The 24,095-nt window shown below is 35.1% G+C and overlaps 1 protein-coding gene, 1 non-coding gene and 1 pseudogene across 2 annotated transcripts; all 3 read right to left on the bottom strand.

Annotated features, from left to right (window-relative positions):
* LOC133085542 (von Hippel-Lindau disease tumor suppressor-like) overlaps positions 1 to 516 on the bottom strand; it is a 5,408-nt pseudogene extending 4,892 nt beyond the window's left edge.
* SNAPC1 (small nuclear RNA activating complex polypeptide 1) lies at positions 301 to 24,095 on the bottom strand. Its single transcript, XM_061182658.1, has 10 exons — positions 23,932 to 24,095; positions 21,616 to 21,775; positions 21,311 to 21,451; positions 20,784 to 20,888; positions 16,050 to 16,208; positions 14,453 to 14,521; positions 13,679 to 13,741; positions 10,879 to 11,029; positions 3,235 to 3,333; positions 301 to 628 (listed from the first exon to the last, which is right to left on the bottom strand). The coding sequence occupies exons 1-10, from the start codon at positions 24,057 to 24,059 to the stop codon at positions 576 to 578; spliced, it is 1,128 nt and encodes a 375-aa protein (XP_061038641.1). The 5' UTR covers positions 24,060 to 24,095; the 3' UTR covers positions 301 to 575.
* LOC133086277 (U6 spliceosomal RNA) lies at positions 7,769 to 7,875 on the bottom strand. Its single transcript, XR_009700036.1, has one exon. It is a non-coding gene; the product is annotated as a U6 spliceosomal RNA (small nuclear RNA).

Genomic DNA, 24,095 nt, shown 5'->3' with positions numbered 1-24,095 from the left:
ACTTAATTGATTACAGAAGTAGAAACTGAGCTTCCTAAGTTATCAATCACATAAGTTACTGACCATATAAGTTTCAAATATTAAAAAAATAAAGCAAACAAGGCAAAAACTTTATTGCACTTAACAACGTAATATATAAAATAGTTAATATACATCATAAACAAACATTACCAAACTAGATATAATTAGCCCTTTACATATAATAAACATTAATATTTCAAGAAAAAAGATTTTAAATAGAATAGTTAACACTTCCAGAACTGTACTAAGATAGTATAATAGCACAAAAAAGTTGTAGGAAATAGCAATAATCTGCAAATAACAGAATTATTTCTATTACATTCTAAATCCAAATTTTATCATTTATGCATATTTCACAAAAGATGTTAAAATTAAATTTTAGAATAATACTCTAATTTTTTTGTACTTTTATTCTAGAACTATATTAAAGTATTGACATTTCAAAGAAATACCTACAGCTTCCCAGAAGAATTATTTTTAATATTGGCAGTCTTCCTGTTCAATACACAAAATATGAATCTTTTCTTCTGTCAGAAAGCTCAAAATTAAGTACTCTACACCAGGCTCTTTGTTCTGTGTTTTCTTCTCCTCTTGGGTGCAGTGAACTCTAAAGACAAAAAATTAAGAAGCCTGTCAGGTCTAAAGAATATAATACTTAATTGATAACACAATTAAACTATATAGGTTGGCATAATAGTAAGAATGCCTTCACAGCAAAGATACAAGAAATCTTAAACCTGACATATACATGATTTTTATCCTTCAAAATGATACTGCAGTTGTAAACTTACTACTGGAGATCCTAATCATCCTAAATGCTACTTGATAATAAGCTACTCTGAGGTTGTTTCATATGGGTATGCCCTCCCTATAGTTAGCATGGGCCCAGTATGCCAGATCTGAAAGGTATCTGGGCCAGTGCTAAGAGAAAGTGACTAAGATTTCAATTGCTTTCCAATTAAACCTGAAAATGTAACCCAAAACAGCAGTACCATACATCTTTTTGGCTACCATGGCAGATGCCATGACCAACACTCAAGTAAGTGTCCATCTAGAAACAGCTGTGAACCTAAAAGTTACTGATCATTAAAAACAAAGCAAATAACAGAAGACACAAAAACATGAAAATTATGGAAGATGTAAAAGAAAGGAACATTCCCCACCAATGAAAACTGAAAGGAGAGTGACAGGAAAAGGAATGAGAAAAGACAAAGAAAAAATTAAGAAGAAAAAGAAAATAGATTCCTGGAAAGAAGCGGCAGCAGGCCAAGAGAATGATGTCCAGAGTAAAGCAAGTCAGAGGCCTGGAGGAGACTTCTTTTAAGAAGATGACACTGATAAAATGCCTAATGTGCTCGAGTGTTTCAAGGGGAGATTTATACACTGAGGAAGAGTTTGGGGGTAAATTAGTGATAAATACATAAAGAAACAAATTAATAAGGCAAAAAAATTAGTAACTCTTTAAGGCAAACAATAAGTGTTCCGATTAAGGGAGAATCATAGTATATATCACATGGCCCTGCTGCTAATAATGTTTTGTAAAATGCTGAATACTGATATAACTAAAATAATAACCATATTGAGAGGGTGGGTGATAGGAAGTATCATGTGTTTGGATTGGGAGGTAAAGAATACATAAAATTATTATATTGTATCATCTTTGTATGGTGACAGACATAACTAGACCTGTCATGGTGATCTTTTTGTAATGTATAGAAATATCATATCACTAAGTTGTGCACCTGGAACTAACATAGTGATGTAGGTGAACTATACTTCAAATAAGAAAAAAAAGAATATATTAAGGAGAACTAAATCCTTGCCTCCCTCGATAGATAATTCATAGAACTGAAACATGAATAAGTGACAATATAAACATGTTATTTAGAAACATGGAGATCCATACCAAAATAATTATGAAAGAGTTGTCTCTAGGGAATAAAAAATGGGAGTCAGAGTCAGAAGTCTGTGGTTTCCTATAATGAGTATTATAAAACTGTTAACTGTTAAATTATGTGCTTATGTAATTATGATTTAATAAAAACTAAATTTTTAAAACTCACAAGCTGATAGATTTTAGAATGGGACTGGTCAGGCAGCCATAAAGGTATACATGTGTTTGATTGTTTACTCACAATGAAAGCTACCAGACAAAACTAGAAAGCAACTACAGTCTGAAACTCACAAGATTATAAAGGACCGTTTTATGCCGACATAAGCAAATCACAGAAGCAACTCAGATTTCTGAAGGAACAAATACTCTCTTTTAATTCTTTGTCTTCTATATGTTTCCATAGCACCCTGTTTCTCTTTACTATAAGGTACTGTGTTGTTTTTCTGCACACTAAACTGTAAGGTCTTCTGGGGCACAGACTGATCTGATTCATTAAACAGTAGTTACTTAGGTCCACTATGAACCACTCACTGTGCTCAGATCTACACTCACTGTGATCAAAATAAAATGGTTCTTAAACTCTTCTACTATATACCTTTATATTCCCATACCTACCTAAGCACTTGAAACAAAATAGGCACTCAATAAATGCTTGCTGAATGAATATAGCGCCAAAATGAAAAAAAAGTCATTAGGCAGATTCTTAATATACATTATGTTCATTATCATTGATGGATTACCAATTATCAAGCCTAGTCTGCTATGTATAACTTATTCTGTACATTACTGTAATTATTACTAGAGATAATAATTATTTAAACTATTGTTTAACAAATACTACAAATTAAGATCACAGCAATGCAAAAAGATATAGCTATTTTAATTCATGTTGTGCAATTTACCACTTAGTTACAATCATCTCATAGGTGAAAATTTTACATTTACTAGAATTTGAAATTAAGTATTTTTTAACAATAAAATCTTTAAAAAGTTATATCCAGAAATTCACATTTTGTGACCTTTGCCCTTTGTTAGAAATACACTTCAGACACCATCACGATTATGGATATTCATTTACTAATAACGATATTTTCCCTATCCTTCACCTCTCACCTGGACTGACCCCTGCCTCTCCATATCCATTCATTTACTGTATTATCACTTACTTTTAAGTGTCATGATTAATGGTCTGATTAACGCTAAAATTCTCCAATGTACCAAAGTTAAAGCATCACAGGAACACACAGCCAACCGTCATGCTCTTCAAGGGTCCTAAACCTTGATGCTCTGCAAGTAGTTTGATAAAATTTCATCTGTACCTGTTTCACTAAAACTTTCATTCTCCTCTTCCTCTTCTGTAATTACAGGCATACTCAGACTTAAAGATTTATCTTCCCTCTGTACATTTTGCATGTCACCTGGAAATAGTTGAAAAAATGATTTTATATGAAAACAAAGAATGCTAATCTTTGAGGAAAAATTTTATACAAATAATGACATTATTATAATAACAAAAATTAGATATTTAAACTAAAAGCTAAAATTGTAATGGTAAACAGAAATATGCATATAAAACTACCTATCTTTTTTAAAAGTGTTAATAAATTTATAATATATTTATACCTATGTTTTGAAAACAGTCTCTAATCCTTCCATTAAAGTAAAGAAAATAGAGGAAAAGGGAAGAAACAAAATTAGCCAAACATAGATATTTTATTCAATCTTTATCACACACAGCATAGGTTATATATGCAGACATCAGGGAATAATCATGTGTATTACTTCAATTTTATTAATTAATCACCAATGTAATTCTAAAGTTAATAGCCTTGGTTTTTTTTTTAAAGACTGATATGGATTTAATGACAAATATTCCATATTGGTTGCTGAACACCAGAATGCTGTCCAAGGAACCATCATTAAATAAAACAACCTGAAAATAAGGCAATTCTCACATACACAAGCGCACACACACACACACACACACACAAAACCTGTTACTTTTAGGATCATTAAATTATTCACTATTTTAACAAACAGCTGTAAAATCACATTACAGTGAAGGAAAATGTGCACAAACTTCAGAAACACAGTTCAGATTGTCTATGAACACAGGTTCTTAATTTGTACTTTTTCACATATGTACAGCCTCCTGATCTTGAAGAGGCCACGTAATAGCCTTGTTTTTGAATGCAGACACACTTTCTTGTATCACCACATATGCTCTACAAGATATATTTCTCTTAGTCATAATTTGCCAGTAACTTTCCATTTTCCAAAACATTGGAGGTTTTCTACATCAACTTTCTGTTGCTTGAAGAAATATCCTAATCAAATTATCAAACACCATTGTCCTATCAGGTCTCACTGAGCACATAACTTCCTTGTCCCAGTAGCAACCGCCCCCCACAGCCACTCTTTGTTCCTTATGCTTCTCCACAACACTTACACCACCTCATATCTTAATATATAATACATAGTAAATGTAAGCTTCACAAGGATAGACTCTGGTTTGTTTAGGTTGATGTATCCCCAGTACTTAGAAAAGTGCCTGCCATATACTAGAGCCTCAATAAACTATAAATCATCAAATATGGATTCAACTATCTTATAACACAGTATTTCAGAGTATATATGTTAATAAGTACCTGCCAGCACAGGAGGAAAGAAATTAAATGAAGATGAGTTTAAGCTTTCTGCTCTGAACACATGTATTCTGGGATCTTAATGGGATGCAGATTTTATGGAATGAATAGATTGCTCTAGACACAGTTGAGTAAACTGTAGCAATAAGCTCCCATTTTAATCGCAATTCAAACTTAATAAAATAATACCAATTTCCCATTAAGTTATTAAAATAGAATTTTACCTTTACTTGGAAGTCCTAAGTATTAGATACAATAATTTTTTTACATGATTTTTAAGATGATAGATAATCTTTTAGGAAATCTATTTCCATATCTAATCACATTTTTGGCAGTGGAGGGGGGTGGATTTTGAACCTATAAAATTTTTCAGTTGTTCACAAGATTATAATCAGTACAATCTACCTCAAATTACTAATATTGTTCTTTATAATCTTGTACCATGGCCATCCATATCAACTATTAATGATTTTTTAAAATCCACATTTACAACCTAACAGAATCTATCCAACAATGTCAAGGGAAGGATTTCTGAGTTAAAAACTGTCGCTGTGAAAAAAAAACCTTCATCTAGTCACATGATGATTAATTACATTTTGAGATCTATTTCTACATTAAATGAGTAAGTTTAAAAAAGAAAATCAATGTTCTCTAAAAGCTCTGAAAAACAAAATACAATGCTTCACCCACTTATCATGCAGCCAGGAACCAAGAAGTGAACACAGAACTTCAGGATGTTTATCTCAAAGTCCACATATTAAATAAAAGCTCATGAACTTCAGTCACAGATACGTTCCTCAGGCCTTTATCCAGAACCTAATTACATTTATTTATGTATGAATGATGGCAAACCCGTTTCTTAAAACCACTACAGTTAAGAAGCAGCAAAAATAAATTACATTTATTTATGTAGGAATAATGGCAAACCCATTTCTTAAAACCAGTACAGTTAAGAAGCAGCAAAAAGGGAAAAAAATTGCTACAAGCCTGCACACTGAGAACAGAATGAAGACACCTACCACAACAAATGTGACAGAATAAGAACTGACGAAGTCCTGCAGCACAAAGCCGTAAGTATAAAGGTCAACTGCCCCACACACTTAAGCTATTTGATAGTATCATTATATTACAAAACCCAGTAAAATAACATGCTAATGATGATAACCTTGAATCATAAAGAGAAAACTAAATTATGTTCAGGATACATTGTTCTAGAAAATAGGAGAGCATAAAATACATGTAAAAAATAATAAACGCACATTGTAGAAAACAAGAAACATACAGAGAAGAATGTAGTATGTTTTAGAAAGATGTCAACCAGAATAGTTAACCATTTAAAAAGTAAATTTTGACATTTAAATAATTAACCTCAGTTATCCACGCAACTAATTCCTCAGAGGCTGTCAGGTCGATAGTTTTACTCTGCCCGAAGCTAATCATGTGGAATGCAATGATAAGTAATAGACAATTGCTCAATCTCAATACATACAATTATAGGACATGCAGCTAGAATACAACAATTACTTAAGTGCGTGTCTAACTGGAGCTCCAGACCCACATTTCCAATTACCTGAGAGACAGCAAATATGGCAGTTAAAGATTCAGACTTGGATTCAAACAGACTGCCATTCAAGTCTCAGCTCTATTTTAGTTAGGTGACCTTGGACGTGTGAAAAAAGTTTGGCAGATAATAAGCGTTACATAAATAATAGTTATCATCTTCACCATCATGTATCACCATTACTATTACTGATGTTCTTCCAGAAGCATGCATGTTATGTTCTAGGAATGGTGAACAGGTATAGCTGAAGCTTAAATAATACAAACTTGGGTAAATCCTATCAATATACTTGAGCACCTATTTATGTGCTAGACAGCTGTTACAGAAATTGAGCCTAAAAAGGCAGATTGCGGCAAATTCTTCCCCCAAATGAAATCTTCATTCTGTGATCCTTATTCTGTTAAAGTCACAACATCCCCCAGTTGCTTAGGCATTAAGCATCCTTGTCTCATCCCTCTCCACCAGCCTAAATATTTGGTTACCTGTAGATATCCATTGGCTTTCCTAACTGTTAATCTGCTTGTCTAATTCCTACAGCCACCTGGCCAGATTCTCATTACTCCTTAACAGCCTTTTATTTAGTGTTCCTATTTTCAGTTTGTTCCCACCTACCTTCCATACTACTCCCAGATTGATTTTCTTCAAAGAAAACTGGTCATACCATTTGCTTGCTCAGAAGTCTCACATGACTCCCCTCTGCCTACTGAATGAAGTCCAAACTTCTTGGTTCCACATTTAAGGCCTGGTCACAATATAATCCTCAACATATCTTTCCACGTTAACAGTAACTCTTCAACACATCCTTTACGCTCCAGGCAAAATGGGCCCCTCACACGCTATACTTCCAACTGCCTCGCCTCTTTTCATGCCAATCCCTCTACTTGCCTTAGTCTAAGGAATTATTGTTACATTTGTTTGTTTTTTAATCTTTGGATTTTTCCTGATTACAAAACATATGGTTATCACATAAAAGTCAAACACAGAAATTTATGGACTTAGAAATTTCCCATCCCTGAGAATTAATCATTGTTATATGCGTCTAGATTTCTTCAATGATATATAGTGTACTTCTGTCTGCATTTTTTTAATTGAAGTATAGTTGATTTACAATGTTATGGTGTACAGCAAAGTGATTCAGTTTATTTATATATATATATATACATACACACACACACTCACACATATATACATACACACATATATACATATACATATATATACACACATATTGTTCTTTTTCAGATTCTTTTCCGTTACAGTTTACTACAAGATACTGAATATATTTCCCTGTGCTATACACAGCAGAACCTTGTGGTTTATCTATTTTATATTATAGTAGTTTTGCGTCTACATATATATTTATTAACAACTTAATCATACTCTTCTTTAAAAAAACATTTTCACTAAGCAATGGATCAACATATTTTGGACATATTTTCATGTCAGTATATATAGAACTTTCTCCAGCTTTTTTTTTTTTTTTTTTTTTTTTTGTATTTCAATAATTTATAACATTTATTCTGTAGTGAGTTAACACTTGAAGAACTAAAAAAAAAGTTAACTTCCACTTACATTTTTTTGTTGGCAAGAAGATAGGGCCAATGGAAAGAAAATTTCAAGCATAAAAACATTACATTATGATAGCATAAAAATATGGAACGCTTCACGAATTTGCGTGTCATCCTTGCGCAGGGGCCATGCTAATCTTCTCTGTATCGTTCCAATTTTAGTATATGTGCTGCCGAAGCGAGCACTCTCCAGCTTTTTAATAACTGTAAAATATTCCTTTATATGGATTTTTCAACGTTAAACAGTTTTTCAATGTTAAACATTTGAGTTGTTAACAGTCTTTGTCAATAATCCTGCAATGAATGTCCTGTGTGTTTTTGTTACTTGTAAAGGATAAATTCCTAGAAACTGAATTGCTAAGTTAGAAGGCATGTACATTTAAAACTGATTAAAATCAACTGACAGATGATTTCAAATTGCTCTCTAAAAAGGATGTGCTAATTCACTCTCCCACTTAAATTCAGATTTTACCTCCTCACACTTTCACTATCAATGGGTATTCAGTTATCTTTAATCTTTGCCAATATAACAAATTACATGAAAATCATGTTTTAATTTACATTTCTTTCATTATTAATGAAATTAAATATCTCTTCATATGCATGGTAACCACATTTTGTTCATGAATTGCCTGTTCATGTCCTAAGCCCATTTTTCTAAAGGGTGGTGGTCCTTTTCTTGCTAATTATTACAGCTCTCCTAAAATTAAAAAGTTTAGCATTATCTTATGTGCTGCAAATGGTTTTACAAGATCTTTTGCATTTTATGGAATATAAGACACCTATTTTTGAAAAAACTATGAAATCAAAAATACTTTTCTACTTTGAGGAAATGAACTTTTAATTAAAGAGAAACTTTTTAGTAAGCACTTGAATCTTTATTAAGGTGCAGAATAACAAATTACCTCTGCTTCAGAGGAGCTACAAAGCTGGTTAGCTGGAATAGTTGAGTTACAATTAAGGATCTAATTCAGATAATATTTTAGTGTACTTTCTTTCTCATGGGTTAAACCCTCCCTAATACACCTAGGTAAATTCAATAACAAACCTCAGCCATCCTTAAAAGTTAATTTCAGAGTTTATGAAAATGTTTTCGGTAACTACATTAAGTAAAAAATTACGGCTAGTGAAAGAAGTGATATTTCATAAGTTACATGTGTCAAACATTTCAGATGAAAAGGAACTTTCATTTAAGTTCTTTCCTAGCTTGCATTTGGCTCCTCCTTTCCAACCGCATTAAAAAAACTGTTTTCCAGACATTTAAGAAAGCAGCTTGACCAACTTACCTCTCAGCTGCACTTGTAAGAAATAAGGTTGATAATTAATAAAAAATGCTTGTGCAGGTTTCGAAACCTAAGTATCTTTGATAACTTAGAAAAAACATTCTAATCTACCAGAAGTTACTTTTTCAAGTATAATCAAACTAATCAATCTTTTCCTCATGTCCTCTGTTTTGGTTTGGTTTTGGATGAATTAATATTGAATATAGAACAATTCCATCACACCAAAAATTTCCCTTGTGCCCTTTTGCAGTCAACACCTCCCTCCACCCCCAGTTCCTAGCAACCAATGATCTTTTTTATGTCTCTGTAGATTCACCTTTTCCAGAATGTCTTATAAATGGAATCATATCGTATATAGCCTTTTTTGTGTCTCATTTCTGTCACTTAGCACAGTGCACTGAGATTCATCCATGTTATTACATGTATCAGTAGCGCCTTATTCCTGAGTAGTATCGCACTGTATGGTTACACCACGGTTTGTTATACAATGACCAGTTGAAGATATTTAGGCTGATTGCAATTTTTCACAATTATGAATAAAACTGCTATAAACTTTTGCATAGAAATTTTTGTGTGAATATAAGTTTTCATCTCTCTTGGGTAAATACCAAGGAATAGGACTGCTGTGTTATTTGGTAAGTATATGTTTAACTTTATTAGAAACTACCAGTTTTCCAGAGTGACTATACCTTTCTGTATTCCCACCAGAAATGTATGAAGGTTCCACTTGGACCTAAAACATTTACTATCTGGCCCTTTACAGAAAGTTTGCTGACTCCCTACATCTGGAGGATATTTTTTTAAATCAAGAATGGATGCTGGATTTTATCAAATGTGTTCTTGGGTAACTATTAAAATGAATTCACATTTTCCCCTTTAACCTATTTATATGGCAAATTATATTGATAGATTCCTAACTGCACCATCCCTGCATCTCAGAATGAATGTACACAGTCAAGTTGTTTTGTATCTGAGATCCTTTTGATACATAAAACTTAGAATTTTTTCATTAATACTTATAAGTGAGATTAGTCTAACAGTTCTCTTCACAATATCTGCTAGTTCTGTAAAGAAAACTAAAAACATTCTCCTTCTGAAGTATTTCTTGATTATCCTTAACAAATGTGGTATCTCCTCCTCTGAATTCTCAATGCACTTCAAGCGTTAAGTTACGGAACTGATCATATCTGGACCGTATTAAAGGTATTTAACTTCAATTCTCCCTCTGCTGCCTCAATATAGGAAAAAAATATGTTACAAGGCTATAACATATCTTCATATACTGCTACAGTGGCTCTGTGTTTCTTATATTAGGCACTAAATATTCACTATGTTTCTAATGCTCCTTTTTTTCCCCCTGAGCCTGCTAATCAGATTCCAACTTTATGTATGGTGAACATATACTATTTGTGCAATGCTTAAAAATTAAACTTTTTGAGTATATAGTCATTTTTTTTAAAAACCAAATACCAAAGGTAATTTTATAGATAAACTATTTCAAGAGAAAAGCAGGTACAGCTTAGCTAGTGAAGCGAATGGAAAATACGGTTTATAGAATGTATTACTTATCATGCCTTATTCTACACATAAGTTTGATTCACACACAAAAATTACTAATAAAGTATGCTCTGGATAATTCTGGATTGATTCTATAACTATCTAACTATATCACTTTGGACAAGTTATTTAATCTGTATGGGCCTAAATTTCATCATCTATGAAATGATGAATTTGATGACTCCTAGAGTCCCTTTCAGTAGTAAGATTCCAAGAATCTAAGATAATTTATTTTTAATATTAAATCTCACAAGGTTTTTAAACAAGTAATCCTTTTTAATAAAGAAAACATGGTGAGAGGAGGTTGTAAATAAGATCTGTTTTCCCTTTTTAAGTCTCAAAAAGTTACCTCTGTTTCTGGAAGACATCTTCCTTCCTGCTGGTTTCAATGTCTCTTTGTTTCTTCTTTTCCTAGTTGCTTTGGTTTGTCCTTGACTAGATGCAGAATCAGAGTCAGAAGAATCAAGTTTGACCTGACGATGCCTTCTTGACTTGGATGCCTAAATAGTTGCAAATCCAATTAATTACAATGAATCGCAAAATGAACCCAACTGACAGGTGATTTAGGGAACAACAAAACAGACAATCAAAGATGAGGAAAGATTCACAGAAATACTTGTCATAAAGTACTTTACCATGATACTCGCTTGGTTAATACCTGTTACCTGTATATACTCTTTTAGCTTTACAACAGGAAGAGTTCCCTGCAGCTGTCATCCTCATCTGCTCAAACGGGGTTAAAATATCCTCGTTGGGTTAAACTGTTGCAGTTGCATGGCTGGGAAATGGAGGTGTAAAGGACAAGTACCGCCATTTTACCGCCTGATAACCTATTCTCCTTTTCTTCTAACATTTTATTTTCCTTAGTTAGCACCATGTATTTCAAGTGGAACTACTTTATGCCTGGCTCTACGTATGGCCATGTGGCCCCGATCTAGTCAAAATGAGTTTCACATTCCCAGGGCCACCATGATTGTTCAGGGGTGGGTATGTGATCTGTGTCATAGCTGATATAACTCAATTTTAGAATTTTGTTTAACTATTAGAAAGGAAAATTCTCCCTTTCCACTAAACCTAAAGCTGGGAACATGCAAGGCTGGAGCTGTCACAAATCGCACTTGAAGGCAATGAAAGCAACATAAGAGGTGAGAAACGGAGGGACAGTCCAAGGACTTTTTAGTTACATCAGTCAATAAATTCCCTTATTTGCTTAAGTAGAGCCCTGACTACAGGAGTTTTCAGTGAATGTCATATATGTGGTGCAGGTATTAACAACAGTTTAAAAGCTATCATGCACTGTATGTTAATTATACCTCAATAATTAAAAAAACTACAACTATGAAATAACACACTCTTATAACAATTTATGGGGATTATAATTTAATTGTTTAATAATTTTTTAAAGTATTTCATAATGTCTTAAGAAATACATTAAACAACAATTAGCCTATATAATATGGAAATAGTTCTGGTTTAAAAGAATTTGGAATAATTAACTTATTGTCCTTGATGCTTTCATTCAACAATATTTTGTACTCAATTTACTGTAGTACAGCAAATATATAACACTTAACTAATCTATAGTCACTTTTAATTTTTTCATTTATTCCTTTTTATTTCTACAACCAGAGAATGATAGTAGATTCCCACAGAATAAAGTCATTTTTAGATTCATAAAAAAAAAAACAACAGAAAAAAATATGAGTTTATTGGTGCTCCTTCCTGAAACCCCACTAAAATGAGAGGAAAGGAATAAAAATGAACAAACTCACAAAATAGAGATAATAGGGAACAATGAAGCTGTAAACAAAACAACAAAATTTTCAAGTGTAAAAGTGATGGCTGACTTAGAATGAAGAAAGCTGAAACCTAATTGCCTGTATTGAGGAAGTTACTACAAGGAAAGCTGGTCCAAATGGATCAGGAATTGGGGTCATCAGAAGTGGGACTAAAAAAATGGGTAGATATATGGAAAATCTACATAGGGAATAGTATCCCATTTAGCAGCCTCAAAGCTGAACAACTGACCTTTTCCTGTAGAAAACAGGAGGTTTGCTCTCTGGAGAGGCTAAATCAGAGAAGCTGAAGGCTTGAGGAAACCAGTATAGCTAAGGAAGGGGATAAAGCCTCTTACTAGAAATAGGCGGGTTGAGTGAAGCCTCCAGAAGGAACAGTGAGCCTGCTGGCAGATTCTCTGTAGGCACCCAAAACATTGGCAGCTGGGCTTATTTACCACTTTCCTCCCCCAGGCAAGGGAATGGAAGCCTGCTCTCTGGTAAAAATGACTAGATCCAAGAAAAGCATGGAGGCTAAAAAGCTGTTATCTCCACATGACCACTCTTAATGATCTGAGGATCTTCAAACATTTGAAAAAAGCCAACAAAATGAATGACAGAGAACGGAATAAACAAAAATAAAAACTCTGGGGAAAAAGGAGGAAACTTCAAAAAACTAATAAACATCCTCAAGCAGATAAGCATATTGCATCCAGAAAAACAAAAAGATAAGGAACACATTTTTTAAGTAAGAAAAGATTCAGAGAACAAGAAAAAAAATCTTAGTAATCAAAACATGTCAGCAGAAATAATAAAAATTCAATATAATGGTTCAGAAGATAAAGTTTAAGAAATCTCTCTGAAAATAGATAAAAACAGAAAAGAAAAATAAGAAAATAAAAAGAGCAAAAATGCAGCAAAGAATTCGATCAAAGAAACAATACAAAAATCCCTCAGAACTGAAGGCTATCGGATCAAAAGGATGTCCACCATGCGAGCCAAGGACAATGATGGAAAAAAGACCTACACCAAGGTACATTATCATGAAACTCCAGAGCTCCAGGGATAAAGAGAAAATCCTAAAACCTTCCATGATCAGGAATACTAGAAGCTGGAAGACAATAAAGAACAATGGCATCAAAATTCCAGGTAAATACCAGAAGAAATAAAAGAGAAAAAGGTGAAGATGGTTGCCTCTTGAGATCAGAAGTACAGGGGCAGGAAGTGGTAGAGCAGGAAACTGCTGGATTATATAAACTTTACAGTATTATTAGTTAAAACTATGCACAAGTGTTACTTTGATGAAAAAATTAAAATGTGACTAAAAAAGCATCACATAAATTTCTAAATTACCTTATTAAAGAAATAACTTACCTGAACAAAAACTGAAAAGGCCTTTGATTTTATTTTCGCTAATGATTCTGCCCTTTCACTTCTCTGGAAGTAAAAATAAACAGGAAAGGGAAAAAGTTAAAACACAAAAACATTGAGTGAAATTATGAATTCCCAAGTATTTTTTTATCAGAAATAAGATTTGAGACAGAAGGTAGGGTAAAAGGAACTAACATTTATTGGACATATATTAAGTAAAGGCATATAAACATGCACTACTTTCTAACAGGTGCCATGATAACATCCCCATGGCTGTGGATTGTTTTCATTCAGGATTTAAGGAGGATATGAATGAAATTCCTGGTGACCAGGCCATTCCCTCCTCATCTTGCTATGCCCAAAGATGGCTCCTTGCCTCATCCACTAAGATGGATGAAAACTCTGGAGACAGAAAGCAGTAAATAGTAGCTTGTGCTCCACACTGGCTGAAAGGCTGAAAAGACATAGTATTACAAAAGCCTTACTCTGCCCCTGTCAGGACTGAGGACACCTTCCACCACCATCCTTCCCTCTCCCTGCTGAAAACTGTGAACATCCCACTCCCAATCTATAACTGATGTGGTCTTTCACAAGGTTTCCAGCAGAGAACAGGCTAGCCCTTTATAGAACCCATGTTACAGAATTTTCTGAGATATGTATTAGAATACTGACCATGGGACATTATGGTTAATATACAGAATCACAGCCACACATAAAATGAAAAGAAGCTAACCAAACTATTGCCCCATAAGCAATCATATAGTGAATTTTTCTGACCTCTGATTGTTGTGAATTTCCTTCACTCTTTTCTTCTCCATCTTTAGCTTTCGATTTTAAGGATAGATTCTGAAAGATCAAAAAAGTTATATTTACACATTTACAATTCAAACCAACTAAAAATTAACTGAAAGTCAATTTCAGAACAATGCAAATCATTTACTTTAATTACTAAAAAACTAAAAGAATATTTCACAGTATCAAAACATGGTTCACCACCTGACATTAAGATCATGGTTAGGTTAAAGAAGAGTTACAAAATTCATCAAGAAAATACCTAAATCCTCCTAACTAATGAAAGATGACATGCACTTTATGTGGTAGTGAGAAAACTGGTTTATTCTCCTTTCCTTCAGGTTTTCAAAGGTCTTAGTAATGCTCATTAAATAGAGTTGTTAAAAGACAGTGCTACAATAGATGTTTACATTAAGTGCCTAGGTCATTTGTGCAACCCATTTGTAGCACTTAAAGTAATCAAACATTCTAAAATGTGCTCTCATTAAAATAAATGTCCGTAGAGGAAGCAAATTATTTCCTTCTTCCCAAGGCTGTTATCTCCTCATCACTTTCCTTGTTTATCTTTTCTAAAATTGAGTTTTGAGCCATCTCCCTTTATATAATCCAAAAAGTAGCAACAAATCTCTCTGAAAAATGCTATATAATAATGCCTATCTAGCATTTGTGAAAACACAAACACATTATCAAACACATAGTAAGTAATCAGAAATTACTTATTTTTTCCTAGAAGTATTTAGTAAAATTAGATGGAGTAGTGGTTTCAAAAGTAAATTTAGCAAGGCTGGTCTTCAGGTTTCCAGAGTAAAAAAGTTTCTCTAGCTGAAAAGGCTAATATGGAATATGGGCAGTTCTAGCATCAGTATTTGGATCAGAAAACTAAATGGAAGACTTGTGTTGATGCAATTTGTAAATGGATAAAGGAAGGCAGGTAGAGCACGTGAGAAACAGAAAGCACATGCTCTGTCACAATGGGAGAAGCCATCACTCAAGTCTAGCTGTCCACTGCCATGCAGCAAAGTAGGACCAGTGTTACCAAACCTCTCACTTTTAACAGAAGTTGGATGTCTGGAATTTTAAGTTAAGTCCACAAATATTTAAATGTTGGTAATTAATTCAAATTTTTTAAATATTAGGAACAATGTTATGCAAAGAAAAAAAAAAGTATGTGCAGGATTTGGCCCAAAGACTGCCAATGTTTAACCTCTGGAGAATGCTAAATTATAAAGATTGTAATAAATCCATGGTACACCAAGACTATTTATTCCTCTATAATTATGTATACTACATAGTGTACGTGTGTGTGTGTATAATGGATATTATTTAGCTATATATTATATAATTACAATTATTAATTGTAATTATTTAATAATATGCTATATAATTACATATAAAATCCATTTGTAAGATTAAATAAGATCACATGGCTAATAACTGGCAAAGCTGATACTAAAAAAGCACTCCAGATCTTAGCTTCACAGGAGGTAGCCACTAAGCAAGGCTGCCTCTCAACGTCCTCACCCACGTCTAGCCAGTCACGTATGATGCAAGTGCAAAGGTGACATATCAAACAGTTACAAACCTTTCTGTCTTTGTGCCATTGCTGATGCTCCAAAACTATGTTCTTGATGTTGTCAAAAAAATCATCCTTTATCAAGCTGAGGGCTTTGTCTGGATTGGATCTATCAGCTGAAATTATATGTTTCATTCTCTGATAATGGTCATGAACATTCAGCATTTCCTAAAAGTGAAACGATGAGTCCTTTAATTCAATTTTCAAGGAGAAACTTAAAGGCAAAACCAGAACAAAATAAAATCACCTTCCAAAGTGACAGAGTTGAGAAGGAATAACATACCACAGTACATTGAAAATGACATAATTATGCAAACTAGTACAACATTATTAAAGAAGAGTCTGCTTTCCAGTAGTATGGAATCATTGAGTTCAACTCAACAAACATTAGGTAATACACACTGTATGCAGAAACGATGGGGAGAGACTAGTTAACATAAGATTGCATACCTGGATGTAACAAAAATTATTTATAGTATAGCATACCTTTAAGTATTACTCCTGATAACTAAGATCACATTTTGATTCCATATTGTCACACGAAGGACATTTACACAGTTCTTTATGCTCAGCTGGAAATTCCTACCTAACGACTCTCTCCCAATCCTCCACAGAGGTGGGCTGCCGTTCACAAATCTCAAAGCTCTGTGCCTGTCCCCATAAGCTTCCTCATTACCTCAGTGAAAAGACACAAGATTAAATGAAATAGTGATTTATGACACCATTTGAGGCATCATTTATTAGACCTTCCTCCCCCAGAAAACTCCAGACAAATGGGCAGGTATACAGGGTAAAGAGAAAGGGAGCATAAATACGGCAGGCGGACTTAAGAATCACATAAAACCAGCACTGGGACTTGGCTCAGAGACCATCAGAGAACTATCCATCACAGATGGTCACTACAACCTCTGAGTCATCCCCAAGATAGGCTACTCAATGCATTTCTAGGGGATTTTGACGGACTCAATCGATATCTGTTCAAGGAATTCAAAACTGCTCAGGAGTGGTGAGTGCTCACATATGCAGGATCTTCAACGGGGAAGAGTGTCCAGACATGGGAAGCCCCTAACTTTTTACACGGTACAATGTGCTATATTCCCATTATTTTACATGCACTACAATACAGGGCAAAGACCGCTAGCTGGACCTGGTTTTGAGCCTGAATTCTGTCACTTGCTAGATTGTGACCTTGAGCAAATCCCTCAAGAATCACGTTCCACATTTGTACAAGATGAAGTAACGACGCCTAATGCACTATAAAAGTATTAAGTGAGCTTATACAAGTGGAAGTATTCTGTATGATGTAAACCACTATACAAAATCAAAGGATTAAGAAATAAAAGACAGTGTATGGGCTTTGGAGCTTTACACACCTGGACATTCAAATCCAGTGTCTGTATCTTACTTTACGCAAATTACTCAACTTCTTGATCTTCAGTTTCCTTGTTTTTATTTTTATTTATTTATTATTCTTTTGGCCATGCCATGCAGCATGTGGGATCCTAGTTCCCTGACCAGGGATCGAACTCGCGCCCCCTGCAATGGAAGTGCGGAGTCTTAACCACTGGATTGCCAGGGAAGTCCCTCAGTTTCCTTGTTTTTAAAACTGGGAAAACACTATCTCCTCTGCAGGGTTATTATGATGATTGGTGAGATAACATACAAAAAACATTCAGCATAGTTCCTGGCACACGGTGAATACTCAACATGTAATGCCATTATTATAATTGTAAATATAAATGAAGAAACAGATTCAAAAGTGAAATGATTTGCTAAAGGTCATATTTAAGTAGCAGAGTTGGAATTAGAAGGCAGATGCCTTAAAAAAATTGTAATTATGTATGGTGATGGATGTTAACTAGATTTACTGTGGTCATCATTTAGCAATATATACAAATATCAAATCATTATGTTATACACCTGAAACTAATATAATGTTATATCAATTATACCTCAATTTTTTTAAAAAATCAGATAATTTGATTCAATATCCTATTCTCTCATTTTATTATACCTCCTTAACCACAAAAGAGAACTAATGAGTGGCAGAATCATGACCAGAATTCAAGTATGCTGACATGAAGACTTAATAGCATTTGTAGGCAGTAGAAGGAAAATAGAAAAGTATTAAATTTAGGGATTATCAATGAAAATGGGTCATGGGCTATGCTAGGACAGGACAAATAAAGCCAACAGAAGTATTGAAGGAAAAGGCTACCAAAGATAAAGATGCCAGATAAAGTCAGGATGACTTCACACAGACTACTCCATTCCTAGAAGTTTCTAGGAATAGGCATTTCATAGCCTGGCCCTTCTGACCCTCCTCTCAAATCACCCTAAAAGAATATGGCTTTGTGCATCACCCCAGCTCTGTTCTCTAAAATCTCCCATACCTGCTTGCTGTCATATACAATTTATTTAACAGAGGAATCTTTAATTCAACACATTGTAGTAAAAGAGCTTAAAGTGAAAAAAAAAAAAGTTTAGCAATGTATGTTGAAAAAAATGAACATTCTACCACTAAATTAGTCAACAATCAAAAATTACAACCAACTGGGTTCAAATCATCTTTTTTTCATTTGGAGAATACTGATAAGAACAACATCTTACTGTTATAGAACATTCTCTGCCTCTCTCTTTATAATTCACATCAGTACTTCTTGGCAAATCCTTTCTGGTATCCCAACATCTTTCACTCTCCGCGACGGCTATTCCAAACTTTCTCAATTCTTGGTTCTGGCAGGAGGCCTCTTAAAGTTCAGGCTATCGGGTCTGTTTGCCTTCTGCTTCTCTTCTTCACAACCAATTATAGGAATCCATTTTCACCTCCTTCCCTAAGGTTTCAAAGGAGGAAGTGCCTTCTCCTGCTCAAGGCTAATCTCTCCACCAGGCCTTGGTCACAGACCCACGACCTCACAGCAGGGACTGTGCTGCTTCTCTTCTACACAAACCCTCCTTCTAACTGGCTCCTTACCCCAAACCTAAATATACACTCTGTCTCTCCCATCTCTAAAACTTCTAAATGATTCCCCTCTGCCAAAAAGACAAAATACAAATTCCCTCTATTATACAAAGTTCTTTTCTCACATTTATTTTTCTACATAATCTCTCCCACCTCTTTCTTGCTCAGCTGCTAGAGGGCAAAGATCCTAATTCTTGTTATACTTCACGAGATGTCTGCAAATGATATATTTCCAACCCCAGTCCCAGCTCAGACAAGGCCTTTGCTATCCAACAAATAGGCACTGCAGCCATACAGAACCTTAGCTCCATCACCTCCTAACTTAATGTCTCTGTGCCTCAGTTTCCTCAACTTTAAATCAGGGATAAAAACACCTACTTTAAAAAAATTAACAAAAAATTTTAAATTGTTTAAAACACGTAATTTGCAGGGATGCTGTTAAGGAGTAAAATAATATACACAAAACATCTTGTAGAGCTCCTGCACTATACCATGTCTTTAGATATTTAGCAAACAATTTCCCTCTAACTGAGTAATTCTTAACATTTTGGGGGACATGAATACCTTTGCGAATCTGAGGATAGAGTACCTCACCCTAACCAAGCGTCCATATGTATAATAATTTTCAATACAATTTAGGGGGGAAAGGGATCCATGAAACTTTCAAGGCCATCCATGGACCCCAGATTAGCAATTCTTGCTCAAAAATAAAGTCAGTATACAGAGCAGACCCAGAGCACTTTCAAAAATCAATTTGCTATCTGAATTAGAAAATCATAGATGCAACCTAACAGCTAAAGTTATTAGAACATGGCAGCACCCAGAACACAGAGAAACATCTGAGCAAATCAAAGATCTGATCCCTCTTTCGTTCCTGATATAGGAAAAGACTGAATAGGGTTCGGGGGAAAAGCAGTAACATTTACTAAGAAGAGTCTACTATGTGCTATAGGCCACACTCAGCACTCTTCAGGTACAAGTTGGTCTCGATTCTTACAACTGGATGAAATAAGGGTTGCAATCCTAATATTAAAGAGGGGGAAACTAAGGCTCAAAGAAATGAAAAACACATGACTAAGGCCCCCACCTGCTCGAGCTCGCTCTACGCACTCTCTGTGTACGTATGAATCCATTCTTTTGAAAAGAGAATGGATCACTGATTAGAAGGCTGCAGCCCTTTAGTGAGGTTTTGTTTTAACCTCAGGGCAACATTTCCACTCAGGTAAAACTCTGTATCACTACTTATCAATGCAAAAGAAGATTTTTCTCAACACTGCACAACTCAAATAAAATACCAAAATATATTAGATGGAAAAGCTGTTTTAAGACCGTACCCCTTATCCATTATTCTTGACTTCAAATTTTCGTTTCATCGAAATAGCTTTACTGTTTTCAGTGGTGGGTTTTTACACAAGCATTGTAAAAAGGAACTTAGGAAATGAACACATATTGTTAAAAAAATAATGTCACTAAGTTCTTGTTTTATGACCTATCTAAAGTCAAATACAAATGGTGGTTTCAGTATTTGAATCTAAATATCCTTAGTCCAAGACAAGTCTTCTACATCTTTCTGTTTCTCACTGTGTTTCAAGATTTACTCCAGAAATTTTGATATATTTAGGATGTAATATTCCTGACACTTTAGAGAAGGTAATAGCATTCTATGATTGGTTAAAAGCATTAGAAAAATTTTCAGTATCCAGTAGATGAAGGTATAACCTCAATACGTAGTTAATAAAACAATTTTTTAAAAAAATTCAAGAACATAAGAACAAATTTACCTCTAATACATCAGAAGTGATAAGTTTCATTACATGATCATTTGGGTCCTTAAAGTCTTCAGTAACTTCAGCTCGTTGAATTTTTTTCTTCATTCTGTATGACAGCTAAATAATAAAGAATGTCTTTAAAATAGATGTCTTTTAAAAGATATATTTTAAGTACTGAAATAAGTAAGCCAGCAGCAAAAACTGTCTATCAGTAAACATGGATAAAAAAAAAAGCAGCTCTAAGTATATATTTATTAAATAATTCATGTTTCAAAGACTGTTAGACTTTTGAAATAACGCAACTTGTGGGATTTTAGTTCACCGACCAGGGATTGAACCCAAGCCCTCGGCAGTGAGAGCGCGGGGTCCTAAACAATGGACTGCCAGGAATCCCCAACACTGTTTCCTATTTTAAGAAGCCTTTCTTTGAGTATTGGAAACTATATAATAGTTTTTCCACTTTCTGGAGACTTGGGTACTTTATGGACAATAAAGCATAATTTCTCATTTTGAGAAACAATCTATTTTAGATAACATACCAATGTAGGCATTGCTGTAAAGTGAAATGCTCTGTCTAGTCGTAGCTTCCTAAAAATATAAGCTGCATCAAAATGTTGTGCATTTATCAAATCTTGCTGAAATTTTAAAATTTCATCCCAATCCTTCACGGCAACTCTAATCTGCAAACAAGAGGAATAAAAAAGTTGTTAGTAAATGTAAATCTTTTTTCACAAATGTATTATAATTTTGAAGCACTTGGCATTTCTATTTAAATCAGTTGGTTGTGAAAATATTGTACCTGTTTCATATTTCTGCTGGAAGAAAACAACTCACCGAATATTACCTTTTGTTTTGGTTGACACAGTTGGGTGTTATATAATCCATATAGCAGATACAAAGCACAAACTCTGATTTGGAAGGTGTATGGAGGTAAAAAATATCGCCAAGCCAAAGCCAAAGCTTCCTTTGTAAACGTGTTCTTTTCTAAATTTCTCATTCTACCACTAGAAAACAAAGAGAAAATATATTATGGCTGTGAAAAAAAATAACAGAAGAGGTATATACTTGTTTAAATAGCAGCTGCTAGAAAGTGGATGGGCATTCCACATCTGATCCTTTCATGAGTTAAGCATGAAGACCTAATTTTCTGCTGTGCTTCTTACACTGAGACACTAGGTAAACATGATGCATCTTCCTAAAGCATCAAATTTATTGCTGAATTGGGAGCAAAAGGAGTGGGGTTATGAATTATCACCGGTTAATAATTTAAAATATTTAATATATAAAATAACCATGGTAGGGGACTTCCCTGGTGGCGTAGTGGTTAAGAATCCGTCTGCCAATGCAGGCGACACGGGTTCGATCCCTGGTCCGGGAAGATCCCGCATGCCGTGAAGCAACTAAGCCCATGCGCCACAACTACTGAGCCTGCGCTCTAGAGCCCACGAGCCACAACTACTGAGTCCACATGCCACAACTACTGAAGCCTGCGCGCCTAGAGCCCGTGCTCCGCAACAAGAGAAGCCAACGCAATGAGAAGCCCGCGCACCACAACAAAAATTAGCCCCCGCTCACCGCAACTAAAGCCCGCACATAGTAATGAAGACCCGACGCAGCCAAAAATAAATTAATTAATTAATTAATTTTTTTAAAAAAAAGGAAAGAAAGAATTGGGGTAACCCCAGAAAATTTTTTCTAAACTACCACTTTTCCCAAAAGGGATACAGTGAAAGGTCATGGGTTTCAGAAACAGTAAGACATACTGGTTTCAATATCTACTCTTCCACCTAGTTGCGTGATCATGGAGAAATTACTTAACCTTCTTAAACCTCAATTTCCTCATCTATAAAACAAGGATAATTACTGATCTCAGAGTTGTTCTATGGATTAAATACAGCTATAAATGCATTACATTTACTACCATTAAAAAAAATTAGTTCCTCTCCTTTCATTAACTGTACAACAAACGGTTCTCCATTCTCCATCCCCTACAATGTACAAACTACACAGGTAGTTATTTTACATCAACTACGAGAAAAGAGAGAACGTCTACACTTTATTCAGCAAAACATAGAGTTTTAATCACAAGGACTCATTCATTCAGTCAATTATTTAGCCTTTTCAATATTGTAAGCATTACGCTAATGGAATACCAGATTCATCCAGTCACTGTTCTCACAGAGCTCAATCTAGTGGAAGGTAAATTTACAAATAATAATAACAGTGAATATCTATTGAGCACTTAGAGTGCACTTACCATATAATCACAGTTAGTAGACTCTGATCAAATTCAGGCAGTTGGACTCCATAATCTATGCTCTTAACCACTACACTATACTGCCTTCTGAACTACACACTTATAATAAAACGTGGTTAAGAGATAAAATAAGCACAAAGTGCTACAGGAGAAAGAGAGCATGAACACCTTATTTAGTCTAGAAGGGCAAAGGAAGCCTTCCCTGAGGAACTGTCACGTGAGCTTAAACCTGAGTGAAGAATAAGGTAGCCAGGCAAAGGGAGCTGGGGGTAAAGCTCTAGGCTGAGGAAACGCCTGTAGAGAGCCGCGTGCAGACGCTGCAGCAAGAAAGCAAGTGCGTGGAGTGACTGGTAGATGAAGGTGCAGCGATGGGCAGAGGCCAGTCACGAAAGGTCTTGCCAGCCATGTTAGGGAATTTGAGCTGCACCCCAAAGGCAATGGAAACCACTGAAGGGTGGGAAGCAAGGATGTGACGTGAGCAAATTTGCACTTCAGAACTTCGGCGGTTGTGTGAAAAATGAATTCAATCATGCAGGGTTTTGTCTTTGCTTGTGTGTTTGTTTTGTTTTTAAACATGGAGTTCTAAGAAAACGAGACTAGAGGAGGGCAAAGGATGGTGACCTAGGTCCGGGTGAAGCAGTGGAGGTAGAAGAGTTTAGAAGGGCGGCCAAGTAGAGGTATACGTATTAGGGAGGAGGCCGCAAATGGAAGGAACCCAAGCCAACGAAATCGCCCAGGGGAACCGCGCGCGGCCAAGCACAGGTGAGAGCTCAGGGGAGATGGAGGCAGTGCTCAGAAACTGCCACTTTTCTCAGGCCTTCCCAGGTGCGGCGAAGCGAAGGGGAAGGAAGAAACTCGTCACGCCGCCTCTGAGCGGGGAGGTAGCGGACAAGAAACACCCACCAGAAGATGGTCCCGAACTTCATACTCCTCCAGAGGTCGGTGAAGTCCTCGAAGCGCACGCTGTCCATCTCCTGGAAGCGGCTGAGCAGCGTCTCATAGTCTGCCTGCAAACCTGCAGGAGCCCCCATAGCTGCAAAGCTGGCACGCCACGCCCGGTCCAGCAG

Source organism: Eubalaena glacialis, chromosome 2 (genome assembly GCF_028564815.1).
Source record: "Eubalaena glacialis isolate mEubGla1 chromosome 2, mEubGla1.1.hap2.+ XY, whole genome shotgun sequence".
NCBI classification, from domain to species: Eukaryota; Metazoa; Chordata; class Mammalia; order Artiodactyla; family Balaenidae; genus Eubalaena; species Eubalaena glacialis.
Note: the sequence above shows the minus strand (reverse complement) of the source record. Positions and strands in the feature narration are given on the sequence as shown.

Coding starts and splice junctions, on each gene's coding strand:
- SNAPC1 (XM_061182658.1), bottom strand. CDS start 24,059: ATGGGGGCTCCTGCAGGTTTGCAGGCAGACTATGAGACGCTGCTCAGC. Junction 21,776..23,931: donor AAGTTCGGGACCATCTTCTG/GTGGGTGTTTCT, acceptor TTTGTTTTCTAG/TGGTAGAATGAGAAATTTAG. Junction 20,889..21,310: donor TTACAGCAATGCCTACATTG/GTATGTTATCTA, acceptor TTTATTATTTAG/CTGTCATACAGAATGAAGAA.